General features: G+C 45.1%; 1 protein-coding gene across 1 annotated transcript in view; it reads right to left on the minus strand.

Moving 5' to 3' along the window:
- LOC309555864 (alcohol dehydrogenase 1-like) overlaps positions 1-21059 on the minus strand; it is a 62610-nt gene that overhangs the window by 2718 nt on the left and 38833 nt on the right. The window contains exon 8 of the mRNA XM_082258032.1: positions 2378-2516. Within this exon, the coding sequence (XP_082114158.1) occupies positions 2378-2516 (139 nt within the window). The remainder of the gene's footprint in view (positions 1-2377; positions 2517-21059) is intronic.

The raw sequence follows: 21059 nt of genomic DNA on the forward strand, positions 1-21059 counted from the left end.
GAGGCGAGCTGTGTATCTCTCACACAGCTCAGCCTCCGATCCTTCCACGCTGACTTCCCGCCCACACTCCCGGCGTCAGTGCAGGGAGGGAGGAGAGATCGTCAGCTCAGGGAGGGAGGAGAGATCGTCAGCTCCTCCTCGCCCCGCCCCTTCTCCTCTTCCCGCCCACCCACACTCCCGGGGATGCGGGGATGTGTGTGCGGGAAGTTTAAAGAAAAAAAAAGCTGCAGACAACGTAAGGTAAGTGAGGTCTCTCATTCAAAAAATGTGGGGGGGGGGTCTATGATTTAAGGGGGGGGGGCTCTCTGATGTGGGGGGCTCTGTGTGAGGGGGGCTTTGTGTGGGGGGCTCCATGGGGGGGGTCTAATGTAAGGGGGGCTTTATGTGGGGGGTCTCTGATGTGAGGGGGGCTTTGTGTGTGTGTAGGGGGTCTCTGATGTTAGGGGGGCTTTGTGTGGGGGGTCTCTGAGGTGTGGGGTCTCTGATGTGAGGGGGGCTTTGTGTCGGGGGGTCTCTGATGTGAGGGGGGCTTTGTGTCGGGGGGTCTCTGATGTGAGGGGGGCTCTGTGTGGGGGTCTCTAAAGTGAGGGGGGCTTTGTGTGTGTGTGTAGGGGGTCGCTGATCTTAGGGGGGCTTTGTTTCTGGGGTCTCTAATGTGGGGGGCTTTGTTTCTGGGGTCTCTGATGTGAGGGGGGCTCTGTGTGTAGGGGGGGTCTCTGATGTGTGGGGGGGTCTCTGATGTAAGGGGGATTTTTGTGGGGGGTCTCTGATGTAAGGGGGCTCTGTGTGAGGGGGCTTTGTGTGGGGGGGTCTCTGATGTTAGGGGGGCTTTGTGTGGGGGGTCTCTGATGTAAAGGGGGCTCTGTGTGGGGGGTCTCTGATGTAAAGGGGGCTCTGTGTGGGGGGTCTCTGATGTTAATGGGGGCTCTTTGTGGGGGGGCTCTGATGTAAGAGGGGCTAAGTTATTAGTGATCATAAAAAAGAAAAGTCAAATAAAGTGCAAAAAAGGTGCAAGAAAATGCGCGCGCGGGGGGCGTCACAGGATTAGCTCGCACAGGGCGCCTGAACACCTCATGCCGGCCCTGCGTAGGGCTACGTTGCTAGCCTGTGATGGTCTAGGGAGCAAGCGCATGCCGCCGGAGGCGCGCTCCCGCGTGGTCACGGACCCCTCCGCGGGTGTGACCGGTGGACTCGATGTCCGCAGGTCACTCGGCGATCGTCGTTGCAGAGGGAGAAAGGCAGGCGGCTAATGTAAACAAGCCGCCTGTCATTCTCCCCTGTGTAGGAATGGTGATCATACTGTTCTACTATGTAGGACCGTTGATCACTGTTCCTACACATCAACACATCCTACACACAGCCAATCACAGTTAGAATCACGCCCCTAGGGACACACATAACCCCTCCCTCTCAAAAAAAAGTTAACCCCTTCACTGCCAGTGTAATTTTACAGTAACAGTGCATATGTATAGCACTGATTACTATAGTAATGTCACTGGTAACCCAAAAGTGTCAAAAATGTCAGTCAAGGGTCTGATCTGTCCGCCGCAATGTCGCAGTCCCGCAAAAAAAATCGCAGATCGCCGCCATTACGCGTAAAAAAAAAAAAAAACAACAAAAATGACAAAAATCTTTCCCTTTGTTAGTAAACGCAATAACTTTTGCGCAAAACCATCAAAATATGCTTTTTTGCGATTTTTTTTACCAAACATATGGTAAAAAAAAAAATTGGCCCAAAATGTTAAAAATTTTTGATTTTTACTTTTTTTTGGGGGGGAATTTCATATAAAATGCGAAAAATATTGTTATTTTTGCAAAATTTACGCTGTTTTTTTGTTTATAGCGCAAAAAGTAAAAATCGCACAGGTGATCAAATACCACCAAAAGAAAGCTCTGTTTGTGGGAAAAAAAGGATTTCAAATTCGTTTAGGTACAGCGTCGCACGGCCGCGCAATTGTCCGTTAAATTCACGCAGTGCCGAATTGCAAAATAGGCCCTGGTCAGGAAGGGGGTAAAATCTTCCGGGGCTTAAGTGGTTAAGAATCATCCACATAAAGTGATATTTGAATAGAAATTAGTCAATCAGCTTTATATAGATGGAGAAGATAAGGGGTTCTAAAGTACAAGCTTTTGGTATACTAATAAAAAGAGATTGAAATGAGGGGCTTGAAAGGTTATCCAGAAAGTACAAGACGTGTTTCCTAAGGAGAAGAAAGACTAGAGCACCACAGGGATTCTCAGAAGAGTCAAAGAACAATCATAAGGAAGCCAGATTAGTTGACTTTAGATTTTGCAGTTAGAGGTATTAGCAATTTTAGTAAAAAATGTTCTGAACTAAAAGAATTATGAATCTTTCTTTATTAATGAAAATAACCACCTTTTGCCAGATCTCAGAAGCTCAAAACCTTCATTTATTTTAGTAAAAGGCAAAGTATGAGTCACCAAACCATCCAAGTCAAATTTTCCTGCAATGTAGTCAGAAACCAACTGGGGGGCAGAGTCCATACTTTTAAAACCTAAAAAATGGAATTGAGAAAGTCAGAGACATCAGGTAAATACATTTATTGGTTAGGATTAGGAATGACAGTTGAAGACTACAGTATTGTAAAGGACAAGAGCATTTATAATAAAAAAAATCACAACCCCATTCTCTGCTCACAAGAAATCTTCCTACATTTCATGGCCTGTTAAGGAAAGTGTCTGTCAACCTTGAAACTCGGCACCCTGATTCATACTCTGCGCTTAGGCTAAGTTCACATGTAGGCATTTTGGGGTGTTTTTTGGGCATTTTTCTGCTCTGGGATCAGCTCAAAAAACGCCCAACAAGACAAATCCTATTCATTTCAATGGCCCCTGTTCACATCTGAGCGTTTTGATGTTTTAAGCAAAACGCCCAACACTCAAAAAAGTACATGAGCTTCTTTTTGGGCAGATTACAGGCATTTTTATTTTTTCCCATTGGTCACTTGTCAACCTAAAAATGCCTGCACAAAAACGCCTGTAAAAACTCTGGTAAAACCCCTGTAAAACACCTGAAAAAACGCCCATAAAAACGCCTGAAAAAATGCCTAAAAAACGCCTGTAAATAGCAACTTCAAGATGTGAACATAGCCTTACCTGCTCTGTGCAGGGGTTTTGCAAACAGCAGCCTGGATCCTGCTCTTCTCGGGTTCCTTGCTGGCGCTCCTGGCTCTTCCCTTTTGCTAGGTGCCCCCACCGCAAGCAGTTCTCCCAAGCGGTCTGTACATCCATTTACGCATGGAGCCATGGCTCGGCCCCTCCATCTCCTGATTGGGTCACTGGCTTTAAATGACAGCAGCCAGAGTGGACATCGCTGGATCAAGAGGGGGCTCAGGAAGGTACTAGGGGAAGCTGCTGGGGAGGGGGGGGGGGGTTGCAGCACACAGAAGTTTTTTTGCCTTCATGCATAGAATGCATGAATGTAAAATACCTTGTGCCTTTACAACCACTCTAAAACAAGCTAAGAATACTGCAGCTCTAGCCACAGGCAATAATGGGCAGTCTTTCATCCCTTGCGTTGGGTTGAGTATGAGGGCAAACATTACATTTTTCATACACTGTCCTTAGTTCAATGCATGCAGCAAGACTGATCTAAGTGAATATTAAAAATCATCCAATTAAAAGTTGTGTAGCACCCTACAGGTAGGTGCTAGGTAAAATATAGTGGGCTTTGTCTGCAGGGCCAGATTAACGTAGGGGCTATTGGAGCTGCAGCTCCAGGCCCCTACCTTAATATAGGCCCCGGGTTGGCCATATTCACTGTTACCGCTCTTCTGTCACTTGTAAACACAGAAGTCTGGCTTCTATGCTCGCTTCCCCAGGCAGCTCCCTCAGAACCTCCCCACACAGCACGAAGGCCGGACAAGGAGGGACAGTTGCCGATGCATGGATGTGTTTATGGGCTTCAGAGACAGCATCCCATGTTGAATTAGGCATGATTGGCTGCACCCTTCCTCCTCTGGGTGCATGCCAAGGCACGGCCCTTAAGGCCCTTCAAAATCCTCAGCACTAAGCCCATGATGCTCTTAATCCGGCCCTGTTTGTCTGCCTAACAGCAGAGCCATGTTTTCTTTTGTGTAGGTAGGTTGTCATGGCTACCAAGTGTGTCTACTGAGAGGGGAGTCTCCTCACTGGCCCCGCGAGAGGCTTCTCATTGGGCAGTGAAGGAGACCCATTCAGGGGACACATCCAGGCTTGTAACTACCCCAGGAGGCAGATTGTGCTGCAAAGGATTCTGGGAGTGGGTATAAGTTTGGGGGTGGCACATGACACGATGTCTTTGGCGGGAGTAGCGTCCCAGGAAGGAGAGTGCGGCTGTCTCTCCTCCTGTCTGAGGAAGGCGGATGTCTCAGGGTGTCGCCTGAGTGTCAAGAGCGTGCTGAGTGAGCTGAGGGGATCCGGTGTGCTGAGAGCCTGCGGAGAGAGAGGGGTCCAGTCCCAGGAAAGCCTACACAGGTCGTGAGTACTGAGGATTGCCCTTGGGGATCTGCCTGAAGTTAGAGGGGACCACTCCGGAAGAGGTTCTGGGATCCAGTGCCAGCTAGTTGTAAATGGGGTACCTAGGTTGAGGACCCTGAAGCTACAGAGGGGGTACATAGTCAGTGGACCCTGAAGAGTTGAAGTTAAAGGGGGCACCTGCGGTTGGGCTCTGAATTGTACAGAGTGTGTCAGTTGCAAGTACAGCTATATAGAGTTATACTTCATCCTACCTCAAGCTAGTCAAAGCTTGGGGACAGTATTCAGTGACTTCCACTGCACAACAGTGTCAGAAGTTCTAAAATTCTCAGTCCTGGATCACATAGTTACATAGTTACATAGTAGGTGAGGTTGAATAAAGACAATAGTCCATCCAGTTCAACCTGTGTAGGTGTGTGTGACTGTAATCATCTAACATAGCCCTCAATCTCCTGATCCTTGAGATGTAAGTCTAAGAGTCTTTTGAAAGTCACCATACTACCCGCAGAAACCACCTCTTGTGGTAGACAATTCCACAATCTTGTAGCCCTAACAGTAAAGAACCCCCCACGTTGCCTGAGGTTAAAACGCTTCTCCTCTAATCGCATTGTATGTCCTCGAGTAATTAGTCTTCTGGACTAATAGTCGAGGATTCAGCACTTCTGTGTTCTATAGGATATTTACAGTGTTAGAGAGCGTTGGCTGGCGTTAAGGAAGCACCAACGGGCATTTTTCAGGAGTAAAGTCCCACATGTATTTAGTTCAAGCCTAAAGGAGTATCCCACTCATTCCCTTCTCCCATCCCCTTTAAATCAAATAAAAACCACAAACAAAGATGCCGGAGTTGTCACTGCTTCATTTGTCACACCCAGGGTCACAGCTCACATGGGCTGAAGAGAGTACCGGTACTAATGGCAGACCCACATCAGGCCACAGGCCTGGAAACCTTGTTACTAGAGTTGAGCGGACACCTGGATGTCCGTGTTCGGCCGAACTTGAAAAAAAAGTCTAGGTCCGTGTCCCGGACTTTTTCCGAACTTTGCCCGGACACCGAACCCCATTGAAATCAATGGGGACCCGAACTTTCAGGCACTAAAATGGCTCTAAAAAACCAATGGAAAGAGCTAGAGTGCTGCAAATGGCAGCAAAATGTAGTTAAGAGCATGGCAAGTGCTCTGCAAACAAATGTGGATAGGGAAATAACTTAAAACAACAAAAAAAAACAGAAAAATAAAACAATTTTCTTCATCTGTTAAGGACGAGGCCCAAATGGAGTAGGAGGGAGGTTGAGGTGGCGGTGGATGTGGCGGTGTAGGTGGAAGCGGCGGTGGAGGGGGGCGAGGTAGCCAACACTGCTTTTTTTAGTCATTTAAAATTAGGGTACACCCCAAAAGAGTGAGAAAGATCAAATATATAACAATGGCTGGGTAAGGTCGGTATCCATCTCTATTCTGCACAAGGTACGGAAAAGTCCTGTGGGATCCATGCCTGGTTCATTTTAATGAACGTGAGCTTGTCCACATTGTCTCTGGACAGGCGGCTGCGCTTGTCTGTGATAACGCCCCCAGCCGTGCTAAATACACGTTCAGATAATACACTGGCTGGCAAGCTCAGGCCATGTGCCCAATTTGGAGACCTAGAAGTTGAAGGGTTCTTCTGAGGTGCTGGCGGTGCCCTGGCTGCGTTGGCGACCTCTTCCTCGGCCTTGTGCTTCCACTGTGGCCCCGCTGTCAGGGGGGAATGCCAGCAGCATCGCGTCTACCAGCGTGCGCTTGTACTCGCGCATCTTGCGATCACGCTCCAGTGAGTGAATTAAGGACGGTACGTTGTCCTTGTAACGGGGATCCAGCAGCGTGGCCACCCAGTAATAAGCACAAGTTAGAATGTGGGCAACTCGGCGGTCGTTGTGGAGACACTGCAGCATGTAATCGCTCATGTGTGTCAAGCTGCCCAGAGGCAACGAAAGGCTGTCCTCTTTTGGAGGTGTATCGTCTCTGTCTTCTGTATCCCCCCAGCCACGCACCAGTGATGGCCATGAGCTGGCCTGGGTGTCACACTGTTGTGAACATGATTCCATCTCCTCCTCCATCTCCTCCTCCTCATCCTCCAGAACTGTGCCACTGCTGGACAATTGTGTACCTGGCGTTTGTGGGTGCAGGAACCCACCCTCGGAGCCACTTGTGAATGACTGCCCTAAAAGGCATGGAAATGATCCCTCTTCCTCCTCCTCCTGTGCCACATCCTCTTCCATCATCGCCCGATGCGTTTTTTCAAGGAGGCATAGAAGTGGGATAGTTAGGCTGACAACGGCGTCATCGGCACTGGCCATGTTGGTGGAGTACTCAAAACAGCGCAACAAAGCACACAGGTCTCACATGGAGGCCCAGTTATTGGTGGTGAAGTGGTGCTGTTCTGCAGAGCGACTCACGCGTGCGTGCTGCAGCTGAAACTCCACTATGGCGAGCGGAAAGGCCGAAGTTACGCTGCAGTGCTGACAGGCGAGCAGAAGCAGGGTGAGAGCGCCGAAAGTGCGCACAGACGGCCTGCACTTTCTGCAGCAGCTCTGACATATCGGGGTAATTTTGAAGGAACCTCTGCACCACCAAATTCAGCACATGCGCCAGGCAAGGGATGTGCGTCAAACCGGCTAGGCCTAGAGCTGCTATGAGATTTCACCCGTTATTGCACATCGCCATGCCGGGCTTGAGGCTCGCTGACACCAACAACTCATCGGTCTGCTGTTCCATGCTCCTCCACAACTCATGCGCGGTGTGGGATTTTTCCCCCAAACATGCAAGTTTTAAAACTGCCTGCTGTCGTTTACCCCTGGCTTTGCTGAATTTGGTGGTGAAGGTGTTACGCTGACCGGATGAGGAGGCGGTAGAAGATCAGGAAGCGGAGTAGGAGGAGTTAGGAACAGGATGTAAACTGAAGCACCCTGCAATCCTGGGTGGAGGAAGGAGATGCGCCAAACAAATTGAAAGGGTGTATCTCACACGTACACATACAGACTATGCCGCAATTTAATTTTTTTCACCTGTATGGGTGTATATTGAATAGCGGAATAGAACAAAAGTATATAAAAGGGTGTATCTCACACGTACAGACTAGGCCGCAATTTAATTATTTTCACCCGCATTGGTGTATATTGAATAGCGGAATAGAACAATAGTATCTAAAAGGGTGCATCTCACACGTACAGACTATGCCGCAATTTAATATTTGTCACCCGCATGGGTGTATATTGAATAGTGGAATAGAAAAATAGTATCCAAAGGGGTGCATCTCACACATATAGACTATGCGGCAATTTAATTTTTGTCACCTGCATGGGTGTATATTGAATAGCGGAATAGAACAAAAGTATATAAAAGGGTATATCTCACACGTACAGACTAGGCCGCAATTGAATTATTTTCACCCGCATGGGTGTATATTGAATAGAGGAATAGTTCATCCAGGAGGAAACTCTTCGGGAGAGCACCCCTGACCTAGTATTCGAGGTGGCTTCGGCTACCATGAAGAACGGGGTTCTGCCAGGCCTTCTGGCTAGGCAGATCATGGAAACCCTATGTCCCCGTCAGGAGACTTGCCAACCAGTAATCAGCACAAGTTAGAATGTGGGCAACTTGGCGGTCGTTGCGCAGACATTGCAGCATGTAATCGCTCATGTGTGCCAGGCTGCCCAGAGGCAACGAAAGTCTGACCTCTGTGGAAGGTGTATCATTTGTATCCTCTGTATACCCCCAGCCACTTACCGATGGCCACGAGCTGGCCTGGGTGCCACCCTGCTGTGAACATGGTTCCTCCTCCTCCTTCTCCTCCTCATCCTCATCCATCATCCAGCAATTTTTCAAAAAGGTATACAAGTGGGATAGTAACGCTGAGAACGGCGCCATAGGCACTGTCCATGTTGGTGGAGTACTCGAAACAGCGCAACAAGGCACACAGGTCTCGCATGGAAGCCCAGTTATTGGTGAAGTGATGCTGTTCTGCAGAGCGACTCACGCGTGTGTGCTGCAGATGAACCTCCGCTATGGCCTGCTGCTAATCGCACAGTCTTGCCAGCATGTGCAGGGTGGAGTTCCACCTTGTGGGCATGTCACATATGAGGCGGTGAGCGGGAAAGCCGAAGTTACGCTGCAGCGCTGACAGGCGAGCAGAAGCAGGGTGCGCACAGACGGCCCACACTTTCTGGCTCGCTGGCACCAACAACTCATCGGTCTGCTGTTCCATGCTCCTCCACAACTCCAACGTGGTGTGGGATTTTTCACCCAAACAGGCAAGTTTTAAAACTGCCTGCTGTCGTTTACCCCTGGCTGTGCTGAAGTTTGTGGTGAAGGTGTTACGCTGACCGAATGAGGAGGCGTTAGAGGATGAGGAAGAGGAGACTATGCCGCAATTTAATTTTTTTACCCCAAAAGGGTGTATATTGAATAGCGGAATAGAAAAAATTTTATTAAACGGTGTATCTCACACGTACAAACACAGACTAGGCCCCGATTACAATTTTTTGTACCCTAAAGGGAGGATGAGGATGAGGAAGAGGAGTAGGAGGAGTTTGGAACAGGAAGCAAACTGAAGCGCCCTGCAATCCTCGGCAGTGGAAGATGCACCAAACAAATTTAAAAGGTGTATCTCACACGTACCGATACAGACTATGCCGCAATTTAATTTTTTCACCCCAAAAGGGTGTATATTGAATAGCGGAATAGAAAAAAGTATATAAAAAGGTGTATCTCACACGTACCGATAGAGACTATGCCGCAATTTAATTTTTTTACCCCAAAAGGGTGTATATTGAATAGCGGAATAGAAAAAATTTTATCAAACGGTGTATCTCACACGTACAAACACAGACTAGGCCGCCGATTACAATTTTTTGTACCCTAAAGGGAGGATGAGGATGAGGAAGAGGAGTAGGAGGAGTTCGGAACAGGAGGCAAACTGAAGCGCCCTGCAATCCTCGGCGGTGGAAGATGCACCAAACAAATTTAAAAGGTGTATCTCACACGTACCGATACAGACTATGCCGCAATTTAATTTTTTTCACCCCAAAAGGGTGTATATTGAATAGCGGAATAGATAAAAGTATATAAAAAAGTGTATCTCACACGTACCGATACAGACTATGCCGCAATTTAATTTTTTTACCCAAAAGGGTGTATATTGAATAGTGGAATAGAAAAAAAAATTATAAAATGGTGTATCTCACACGTACAAACACAGACTAGGCCCCGATTACAATTTTTTGTACCCTAAAGGGAGGATGAGGAAGAGGAGTAGGAGGAGTTCGGAACAGGAGAAAAACTGAAGCGCCCTGCAATCCTCGGCGGTGGAAGATGCACCAAACAAATTTAAAAGGTGTATCTCACACGTACCGATACAGACTATGCCGCAATTTAATTTTTTTACCCCAAAAGGGTGTATATTGAATAGCGGAATAGAAAAAATTTTATAAAACGGTGTATCTCACACGTACAAACACAGACTAGGACCCGATTACAATTTTTTGTACCTTAAAGGCAAGATGAGGATGAGGAGTAGGAGGAGTTCAGAACAGGAGGCAAACTGAAGCACCCTGCAATCCTTGGCGGTGGAAGATGCGCCCCAAAAATTTGAAAGGTGTATCTCACACGTACCGATACAGACTATGCCGCAATTAATTTTTTTTTACCCCAAAAGGGTGTAGATTGAATAGCGGAATAGAAAATATGATATACTGTAAAAAGGTGTATCTCACACGTACAAATCCAGACTAGGCCCCGATTACAATTTTTTGTACCCTAAAGGCAGGATGAGGAGTAGGAGGAGTTCGGAACAGGAGGCAAACTGAAGCATCCTGCAATCCTCGGCGGTGTAAGATGCGCCCAAAAAAATTAAAAGGTGTATCTCACACGTACCGATACAGACTATGCCGCAATTTAATTCTTTTTACCCCAAAAGGGTGTAGATTGAATAGCGGAATAGAAAAAAGTATATAAAATTGGTGATTTTTCAATAGCACATGTGAACACAGCAGTGTCTTATGTTTTATGTCACGGTCAACAGCAGGCTATGAAGGGAAAAAAAAAATCCCCTTTAAATTTGTAATTTTTAAATAGCAGATTAGTACAGACTATGCCACAATTTATTTTTTTTACCCCAAAAGGGTGTATATTGAATAGTGGAATAGAAAAAAGTATATAAAATTGGTGATTTTTCAATAGCACATGTGAACACAGCAGTGTCTTATGTTTTATGTCACGGTCAGCAGCAGGCTATGAAGGGGAAAAAAAAAAATTCCCCTTTAACTTTGTAATTTTTAAATAGCAGATTAGAACAGCAATCTGTAGTAAAATACAGCTGAACGCTGTACACAACAGACTGATAAAAATATATTTTTTTTCTCCCTCCTCCTCCTCCTCAATGGGCAAAAAGATCGTTCACTGCACCCCCCCCCCCCCACACAGCAAATTCGATGTAGATCGCTAACGGACGATTGTTCTTTTCTGTGTCTCCTATATGTTCCTGCCTAATCTCTCCAGCCTGTCCCTAAAATGCTCAAATATCTTTCCCTGCCTACACTCCGACCTGTCCCTGCATTCTTTTCGGGCGCAATGTTGTTTTTCCCTGTCTGTCCCTAATCAGCAGCAGCCAGCACGTATGATGTGTGCTCTCTCCCTAAACTACAGCAGACTGACGCACCGCGCTGTGTCTCTCGAGCTTATAAAGACAGGGGTCACATGCTTTAGATGGCCAATCACAGCTACTAATACATTAGTAGGCATGGCTGGGATGGCTTAAGGCACACCAGTTAAATGCTTGTTGATTGGCTGTTGAAAGCCCGCCATTAAAAGCGCGCCATTACATATGAAACAGGAAATAAAATTACCGAACAGGGATTTTAAACCCGAACATACAGTAAAGTTTTCGGGTATGTGTCCGGGTAGCAAAAATCCAATTATCCGGTACGGACCCGAATAATACAGTCCGTGTTTGCTCAACACTACTTGCTACATTTGGGGGCTCATCCGGGATTTTGCCATTAGCTACTGGGCCAGTTGCCATTAGCAACGGCACAAGAAAAAGTCCAAAAAATCAATTTTTGTGTCCAGAACTGCTACATCAGCATCAGGCCGGGTGTGAGACTGCAACTGCGGGAGGCAGGTAGAGTGGACTGAGGCTGGAAGCCCACAGAGAGGGATGCTTGTGGCAAAGCAAATGTTCCAGGAGGGACTGCAAAGTGACCAAGACTTTTTATGTGGATTATGAGATGTATTCTGCTGTCAGGAAGTGGAGAGCAGGAGACAAGTATGTCAGGATGCGTGAATGCAACAACTGCCTGATAGCAAGGAGTCCTAGTATGGACAGTGAAAATGGCGTCAAGGGTCCAGGGAAGGAGAGATGTGGACGCCGGAGGTCCTAGTGTGGACAGTTAAAATGGAGGCCAGGGGCACCGGAAGAGAGGTGCCAGGGGCCGGGTGGTGGTGCAAGCTATGTGGAAGAATGTTGACCGTACATCTGATAGCAGGACATTTATTCTTTATGGCTGGTGCACACATACTGTGGGGATTGTAGTTGGCCACGCAAAGGAGGGCCGTGGAGCTAGTCCCGGAGCCAGTATGGAAGATGTTAATTGCACGTGTGTGGCAAGGAAGAGAAGTATCGACCGCGCAGTCGGTGGCGGGACACTGCTCTTGCCGAGCAAGAGAGGGCGGCTGGCTTTAGGCAAGAAAAGCGCAGCGGAGGCCCTAGTACAATTAAGGTGGGCGGATGTATGTCTGGCAAGTGACATACTCCACTTTGCAGCTACTTCCCAAGTGTTTACAGCGCAGCAGCATGGCGGGGGAAGAGTTACAGCACCGCACGGGAAAGCGCGCCAAGAGCAGGACTGCCCAAGGGGAAAAGTGACTGTCCAACATGGTGAGGACTGCCCAAGGGGAAAAGTGACCGCCCAACATTTCCTCCACCGCCCTATGAGAAGCCTCTCACAGGAGTCAGTGGGTAGACTCCCTCTTCAGCAGGCAAAGCTGGAAACCATGCCACCCTGACTATTAAATCCCAGCCCCGCTGTTAGGCAGACAAGGCCCACTATATCTTTACCTAGCACCTACCTGTAGGGTGCTATATTAGCTAACGTATATAGTCCTAATTCCACGCAACTAAGCTTCTTCAGAAACTTAAGAACAACCATAACAACATTTCAAGAAGGCTGTTTAATATGTGGGGGTGATTTCAATGTGGCACTTAACCCACTAGGAGACACCTCATCTGGCTCCTCACCCTTACCTTTTAAAGCACTAAAACAAATTAAACTTCAGTTACAAGAATTGTCTTTGAACGACGCATGGCGCTTGTTATATCCAACTATGAAAGATTATACTTTTTTTTCCTCTCCACACAATCGTTATTCCAGACTAGATTATTTTCTCATTTTGCAAGGGGATATTCCCCTTCTTGCTGCCGCCAGTATAGAACCGATGTGCATTTCAGATCACTGCACTATTTCCATTACTCTCTCTATACCTCAAACTCTCAGTAGGGGAAAAATTTGGCGTTTAGACTCAACACTTTTAATAAACTCTTCTAACGTTGATACTATTAAACAACAAATAATTGACTACTTTGAGGTTAATGATACGCCACAGATTAACCCATCATCACTTTGGGAAGCACACAAGTGTGTGGTGAGAGGTATCCTAATTTAACAGGCTGCAACTAGGAAGAAAGTGTCTCAAAATCACATTTCTGAGCTTCTCTCTCATGCCAAAAAACTAGAAATTTTACATAAACAGTCTCAAGCCAAAAAACATCTTGAAGAATTAGAACAGGTCAGGAACCAAATCAGGGAGACCTTTGGAAGTAAAATTAAAAAGCGGTTCATCCTTTTACAAAAATTGTTTTATGAGTTCAGCAATAAGAGCGGTAAATTCCTAACCAGAGCTCTTGCCACCAAGACAGCACAAAACACAATTCATAATTTAGTAGACTCTAAAGGCCAGAAAAAAAACACTCCAATGTCGATATAGCTACGATCTTTACACAATATTATGAAAAACTATATAACCTTCCTCCTGAGTATAAGTCAGCAAATGATCCAAATTCCCGATTGGATATAATTTCAAAATTCCTCAATAACAAGGGCTTCAAACCCATACCTAAGAAACAAGGATCCCAATTAGATAAGCTTTTAGCACCTGAAGAATTCCATTCCGCCATAAAACATATGAAGGCAGGAAAGAGCCCAGGTACTGATGGCTTCTCACTGGCCTATCACAAATCCTTTTCAGAATACCTTGTGCTACCTTTCTTGAAAACATTTTATATTGCCTTGCCAACAGTGACTCCAACCATTCCAAACTCCTTGAAGCTCATATTTCGGTAATCCCAAAACCCGGAAAAGATCCCTCCCTCATACAAAACTACCGCCCAATATCCTTATTAAATGTTGACCTGAAAATTTTCGCCAATATTTTAGCCACTCGTTTAGTATCCCTCATTCCTGCTCCTATTAATAGTGATCAGGTTGGCTTCGTCCCTGGCAGAGAGGCCAGCGATAATACGATTAAGGCGCTAAATATCCATCATTTGATGTCCTCATCTGGCCAGTCTGGTTTTCTGCTTTCTCTTGATGTGGAGAAGGCATTTGATAGGCTAGCATGGGACTATATGGAGGCGGTCCTTCAGTCGATAGGACTAGGCCCTAGGTTGTTAGTGCTGATAATGTCCTTATACCAGGGACCTTCAGCCAAGGTTTGTGTAAATGGTTCCCTATCAAGTGCCTTCTTAATCAGAAACAGAACTTGACAGGGTTGCCCCTTGTCACCTCTACTATTTATTTTAACCCTTGAACCGTTGCTTAACAGCATCCGTCATAACCCTAACATCTCTGGTATCACATCTGCATCAAAACATTATAAAATTGCGGCCTATGCAGATGACATTCTGCTTTTCCTTTCCAATCCAGTGGTCTCCCTACCCAATCTTCATAAAGAGCTAAAGTTGTTTAAATACATAGCCAATTTTAAAATAAACAACTCCAAATCAGAAGCCCTTAATATCTCATTTTCCCATACCCGAGTTGATCAATGCAAAAAATAATTTCCCTATGCTTGGAACAGTGACTCCATTACTTATCTTGGGATTCAAATTCCATCCGACCTTCAAAACATTTATACAATTAACTATCTCCCCATCCTACAAAAAATTCTACTGGACCTTCGCAATTGGCATAAAGCGCACTTCTCTTGGTTTGGTCGTGCTTCCATAATCAAGATGAATGATTTACCATGAGTCCTATATTTACTACAAACTCTCCCCATCCATATCCCATTAGGCTTTTTTTACTCCATTAAAAAAGCATTCAGATCCTTTATCTGGCTTCACAAATCGCCGCGTATTAAATTCTCACTGCTAACTAGACCCAAACACCTAGGAGGCATGGGCATCCCAGACATTCAGCTTTATTACCGGGCTTCACACCTTCAACGAATACCCAACAGCACAGAAAGGACTGGGTCATTTTGGAAAACTCCTTCTCCCAGATTCCTATACAGTGTACACCCTGGATGTTATATTCATCCTCATCTTCGGCTATTAAACAACACCTGCTTATTGGCCCTACTCTGCGATGCTTTCATGCCTCCAACACTAAGCACTGCTTGACTCTAAACCCATGGCTACTATCCCCGATTCTAGGCAATCCATCATTTCCCCCCGGCCTATCACAGCACTCCCTCCACTCAGTAGAATGTGGAATTGGCCTTCCCATATATCACCTTCTACATAACAGCAAACTTCCTAACTTAGAAGATTTGAGAAAACTCATCGCTTCACTGACATATTGGGAGTTCAATTACACTACTACATTACTCCGCTTCTAAAAAACGTTCTGATATACCTCCAACTTTCTGACTTTGAACAAATGTGCTTTTCGCAACAACCGCACCAACACCTTCTGTCAAAAATGCACTCTCTTCTTTGGTCAAATTGCCCCTCACACTTAGGCAAACTCTGTGAAGATTGATCTAACGATCTTGATACCGAAATTTCAGATAGACAATGCGGTAAAATCTTTTACAATATACACAAAGGTTCGGATAATGTTTCAATTCAAGAGAATAATTATAAACTATTGACTAAATGGTACCGCTCCCCTTTTCTCTTGAGCAAATTCCCAGGCGGTACTATAGATTGATGTTGGCGATGTCAACAAAACAAGGCAGACATCTTTCACGTTTGGTGGTTGTGCCCAAATATTGTATCATTTTGAAAAATGATCAGGAAATATATTTAAAAAATAACATCCTATGACTTGTCTTCACATGCTGCTCAATTATTGCTACATCATCAAATAGATCCTATCCCCAGATATTTCAAATCATTACCCATGATCATGATTAATGCTGCCAAACTGTGCATCCCCAGATTCTGGCTCTCTCCTTCTACCCCATCTCTATATGCTTGGTTTACTCAAATAGATAAAATCTCAGATATGGAAGAATTAATCTGTATTTCGCATGACAATCCAGACAAATATCTTGACATATGGAGAGATTGGATTGCGTTTTGCTCTTCTACCGATTACCTTAAATTTAAAGCTTCCAAACCCAGTAACTGAATTAGATGAACTACTCTAATTAATCACTCCCTGCATGATCGTACCAAAGCAAAAAGTCGTTCCTCAGGGGAAATCTCCCCCCCTCTCCTTTTTTTTTTTCCTTTCTCTCTCTCCTTCTCTATCTCTCACCCCCTCCTCCTCCCTATTTCCATCTCCTCTATTCTTTCCTCAACCTTCAACCGAGCGACTGTGTTAGGAATAGTCTAAAACATGTGATAAAACATCACCACATTTTTACGAGATCAAAGCGAAACAAGGAAGACGATCCAAGCAACAACCGGGTTTTTTTGGGAAACAAAACCCCAAACCCAAAAAACCACCGCAACCAACAGACGCCCCGGAGAAGAGACAAGAGGAGAGGAGGGAAGAATGATCCTAAACTTATCATCACACATACTCACGAAAGAACAAGAGGAAGTTCTGTCACTCGGATTATCGCTTTGCCCCAACACAAGCACAGATAAATTCGAGACAATTAAGGACATAAACTTGTTTGCAAGAAACTTATTATTCAAAACAATGTATCTAAAAAAACCCCAACATGAGCAAACATCACCAGCCTTAACAGCAGCCGAATTTCAAGCTATAAGGGACTTAAATCTATTACTCCAAGAGAGTAACTACGATATATTCGATGAACCAATGGAACCCGAACCGACAATTGATAGTGAGGAGGAAGAGGAAACACATCAAGACAATAAGTTTAAAAGGAAATCCAGTAAATTCCCATCGCTCAACTCAAATCCTGCTATTGCACTCTTTGTAAGACAGACGATAAAGGACATTGAGAAAATTAAGGAGAAAAACACCCAACAAAACCTCACAAAACAACAAAGACTAGCTTTGAAAGAGCTCAAAGACAATGAAAAGATCACTACAAAACCGGCAGACAAAGGGGTAACATAGTTGTAAAGGACAATGACAAATATGAAACAATGTGCCTAAACATACTATCTAACAAAAAATGCTACAAAAAAATTGTTCCAATCATGACGAAAACATACAACGAAGAATTCTACAAGAAAATAAACAGAGCACTTAACAACGGCACAATTTCCCACACACTCTGGGAATTCAGAAGATCCCCATACCCAAGAACACCGACATTTTATGCTCTGCCAAAGATTCATAAAACACTGAAAATCCACCCGGGAGGCCGAAAATTTCTGGTAACGGCAATATCACTGAATCCATCAGCAAAGTGATAGATATGCATCTAAGACCCCACATGACAGAACTACCATCATACACCAAGGATACACTGCATCTCCTTAGAATCCTAAATGATCTGATAATACCTGAAGACGCCTACCTCATCACAATCAATGTAGAATCTTTATACAATAATATACCGCATACAAAGGGACTTCAAGTCGTAAAAAAAGCACTGGATAGATAAAGTCAACACGACAAAAAATGTAATGACTTCATTGTGGATATGTTGGAATTTATCCTAAACCACAACGTGTTTACTTTTTGCGGTAATTACTATCTCCAAACCTGCGGCGTAGCCATGGGCACAAGCTGCGCCCCATCATATGCAAATATATACTTTGGCATGTGGGAACAATAGTTCTTAGCAAAAGAAGAACACAATAAATACTCTAGTAACATCTTAATCTGGCAGAGGTACATAGACGATAGTTCGTAGTGAACATAAAGATGGGTCAAGAAGAGATCCCTGCAAAACCAAGGGAACCTTCCCATGTGGGAGCTGTGCCCAGTGCTCAGTTATTTGTAAAATTACGGATATCATTCTCCCCAATGGAGACCACTTCAGGCCCAGACACTTCTGTAATTGTAAAACTAAAGGAGTAGTCTACATTATAATATGCGAATGTGGAGCATTCTATGTCGGGAAAACCCGACAGTAACTAGGGAAAAGAGTGAACAAACACTTACACACGATGCACATCGGAAACTACTATGTACCCCTAGGAAGGCATGTGGCCTACGACCACAATTACAAAATGCTGAAAGTGAAATTCCTGGCCCTCGACCGACTCCACATCCCAGCAAGAGGCGGTGACTGGAACAAAACCCTACTACAGATGGAAATGCGATGGATTAGTCGTCTTAAAGCTACACATCCACCAGGGTTGAACGAAGCCCAAAGTTTTCGCCCCTTTTTGGAAGGTTTTTCCTCTGGGAAAACCGACTAAAATATTCTCATCCAGTCATTCCAAAACGGACCTTCAGTGAAAATAAGTTATACACTATTTCCCCCTTCGCATTTATCTTCCTATCTATCCACTTTAAAGGATAAATAAAAAAATCTTCCCCAAAACCCCCACCCAAAAATCCTTTAAAATATGTAAAAAACATACAGAACATTTTCGCTGCGAGTCTGTACCTTCAAAGTCGTTTAAACTTACCTGGTTATGGAAATCTAGGCCATGCCTATCTCTGGGTTGCCACCCTTTTCGCCAACCCAAATGTACCCTGGCACCATATAGGTACCACTTCCTATCCTGTATTATATAACTGCTGTTCATACTACTAAAAAAATGTGCATATATGATATGTCTGTATATTATTTAATGCATTATTTCCTGCATAAGTGATTTTTTATACAAAGAATATTTTGACTTGATGTAAAATGTTCAGTCACTCCATGCAATGCCAAACCCCCAGTCTAAATTGCACCCGGCATGGCAAGCCCCGTTTTTCAGGGCAACTTGGAGCCCAAGGATGGTGTCAGCACCTCCTGCTATCCATCACCATCTGGGACAGCAAGGACTCCCTATGATCGTGTCGGCGGCCTACGTGGCACGACCGGACGGCCACAAGGGATGCGCATTTGCCTCTGCACGTGCGCACATCGGATGGCCTACGTCATGGTCTGGTCACGTGGCGTCACGCAGCGCCGTTGTGCGCATGGGCAACGTGCATAAAAAGGCCGGGGAACACTCTCAGTCCGGCTCCACCAGAGGGAGAGGACAGAACTGAGAGAGACGCTGCTGCAGCCCATCCGGATCTTACACTTGCTTTCCTACAAACAGTGAGTTTTACAAGAGACTTTGTTACAAGTCTCCATACAGGATCCTTAAAATATGGATTTAAAATCCTAATGGACACTTTTTTGCCCAATAAATATCCTAGTATTTTACTTAATAAAATACATTATTCTACCATCTGCCAACCTGTTTCTCACCTGTCAGACATTTACAATACAAAAGTTATAACCATTTCAGACTCCCAGCCCACAGATCTTCCCCAGGCTTCAAAATCTGAGGGAACGCACTACTTGGATTTTACCACCACGGTTAAATGCTAACCGTTTGGCCAAAGTAAATATACATTGTATACTCTAAAGTGAATGACTGGTTCTTCTGCACCAATATGGTTACTATTTATTCACGTCTGATAGTCTTGAAAACGATATCTTTTTCCTCCTAATAGGAGGTCTAAGAATAAACCTGTACTATATCATCTACAAGGGAAGCAGCGAAGGTTCCTGATGCAATCTAGAACACTGGAGAAGGCATATATATATGCATGGAACGGACTTAAAATAAGATGTATGTAACACATCAATACTTATATATTATATAAATTTATACTGAGTCTACGCAATAATATCAATCTCATCATTGTCATTTATAGAATTGGTGACTAATCCTTGAAAAAGGCCATACCTGGCCGAAACGCGTAGGATAACCTTACAGACTTTTCCTCTGAACATAGTTCCAACTCCATGGAACAACAGAGAAAAAAGTCTGGCTAAAGTCACTTTTCTTCACCTGTCACAAACTTCTATACTTTTTCACCTCTCACACAATGGGTCTTCAGTCTTCACCCATTCACTGAAATCTTCATATAATGGGTTGTTACCCATGCTACTTGTCATCTTGTACTATATTGTAAACAGCTAATAAAGTGTTTATTTTTAGTTTCAAACATTTTATTGGTTTTAAGTTTTGATACATCAAGTCAACAAAGAAGTGAACAATGCATTCTAGAGGAATAGACATGCGGCAATCAGCCAGTTTTAAGTGTTTATTTTACCACAAGTATTGACTTACTCTTGCCCATAAAGTCCCAACCATCGGGTTTGAGGCACCCAACAAACCATAGGAATAGTCGTTCGCAAGTCTAGCATCCTCTTAGATTTTTTGATTCTTTCTTTCCTTTCATCTGATAACTCCACTACCAGGGGCGGACTGACCATTCGGGCGTTCGGGCACTGCCCGAGGGCCCCGAGTCAGGGGGGGGCCCCATGAGAGGCTTAGTCCGCCCCTGGATGTGCCCACAGCTTATCATGCAGGATAGAGGAGGTTTATGCCCTGAGGAGACAGCGAGCTTTGGCATCCCTGCCGGCAGTTGATGCAGCTGTATGAGAGGATCCAGTGCCTGCTGAGATCAGAGAGCGATAAGGATGATAGCAGTGACAGGCGCTTCGGCCACCTCTCCCCCTAAGGAATTCAGCAGAGGGGAGGGGCCACAATATACGTTCCTGCCGGGGGAGACAGACGATGAGAGAGCTGGAGGCTGCAGAGTGCACACGGAGTGAAGTCATCTCAGAGATAGCCATCTGACCTGCATGGTGTGCAGCAGCAGGTCAGTGTGTAATCACCGCAATTTAGTGGTATGTCTAAAATCACAAGCCAGGCTAAGTGTTTCTTCTTGCCCAATGCCCATCTACAGGTGCTATTTCCTAGTACACTGAGTGCACACTCATATCTGTACACTGAGACTGAGTGCTGCTCAGTGTATAGATATCAGTGTTATAAATAGGGAATAGCACTAAGTGCCGGTTCACACTTGTGCAGTTTGCGAGATCGCATGTAATTCGGAGCGCACTGCTCCTTCATTACATGCGATCTCCTGTGCGGATGCGAGTTCAGCCATACACTTTGTATGGCTGAATTCGCAGTGCATTCACAGCAAACTCGCACAAGAGGCATTTTTTGAGCCGCATCAGAATCGGATCGCACAGTGGTTCACACTTGTGCGATCCGATCCTGTGCGAACTTGCAGA

The sequence above is a fragment of the Pelophylax lessonae genome, assembly GCF_965119305.1.
Source record: "Pelophylax lessonae genome assembly, chromosome: 1".
Lineage (NCBI taxonomy): Eukaryota > Metazoa > Chordata > Amphibia > Anura > Ranidae > Pelophylax > Pelophylax lessonae.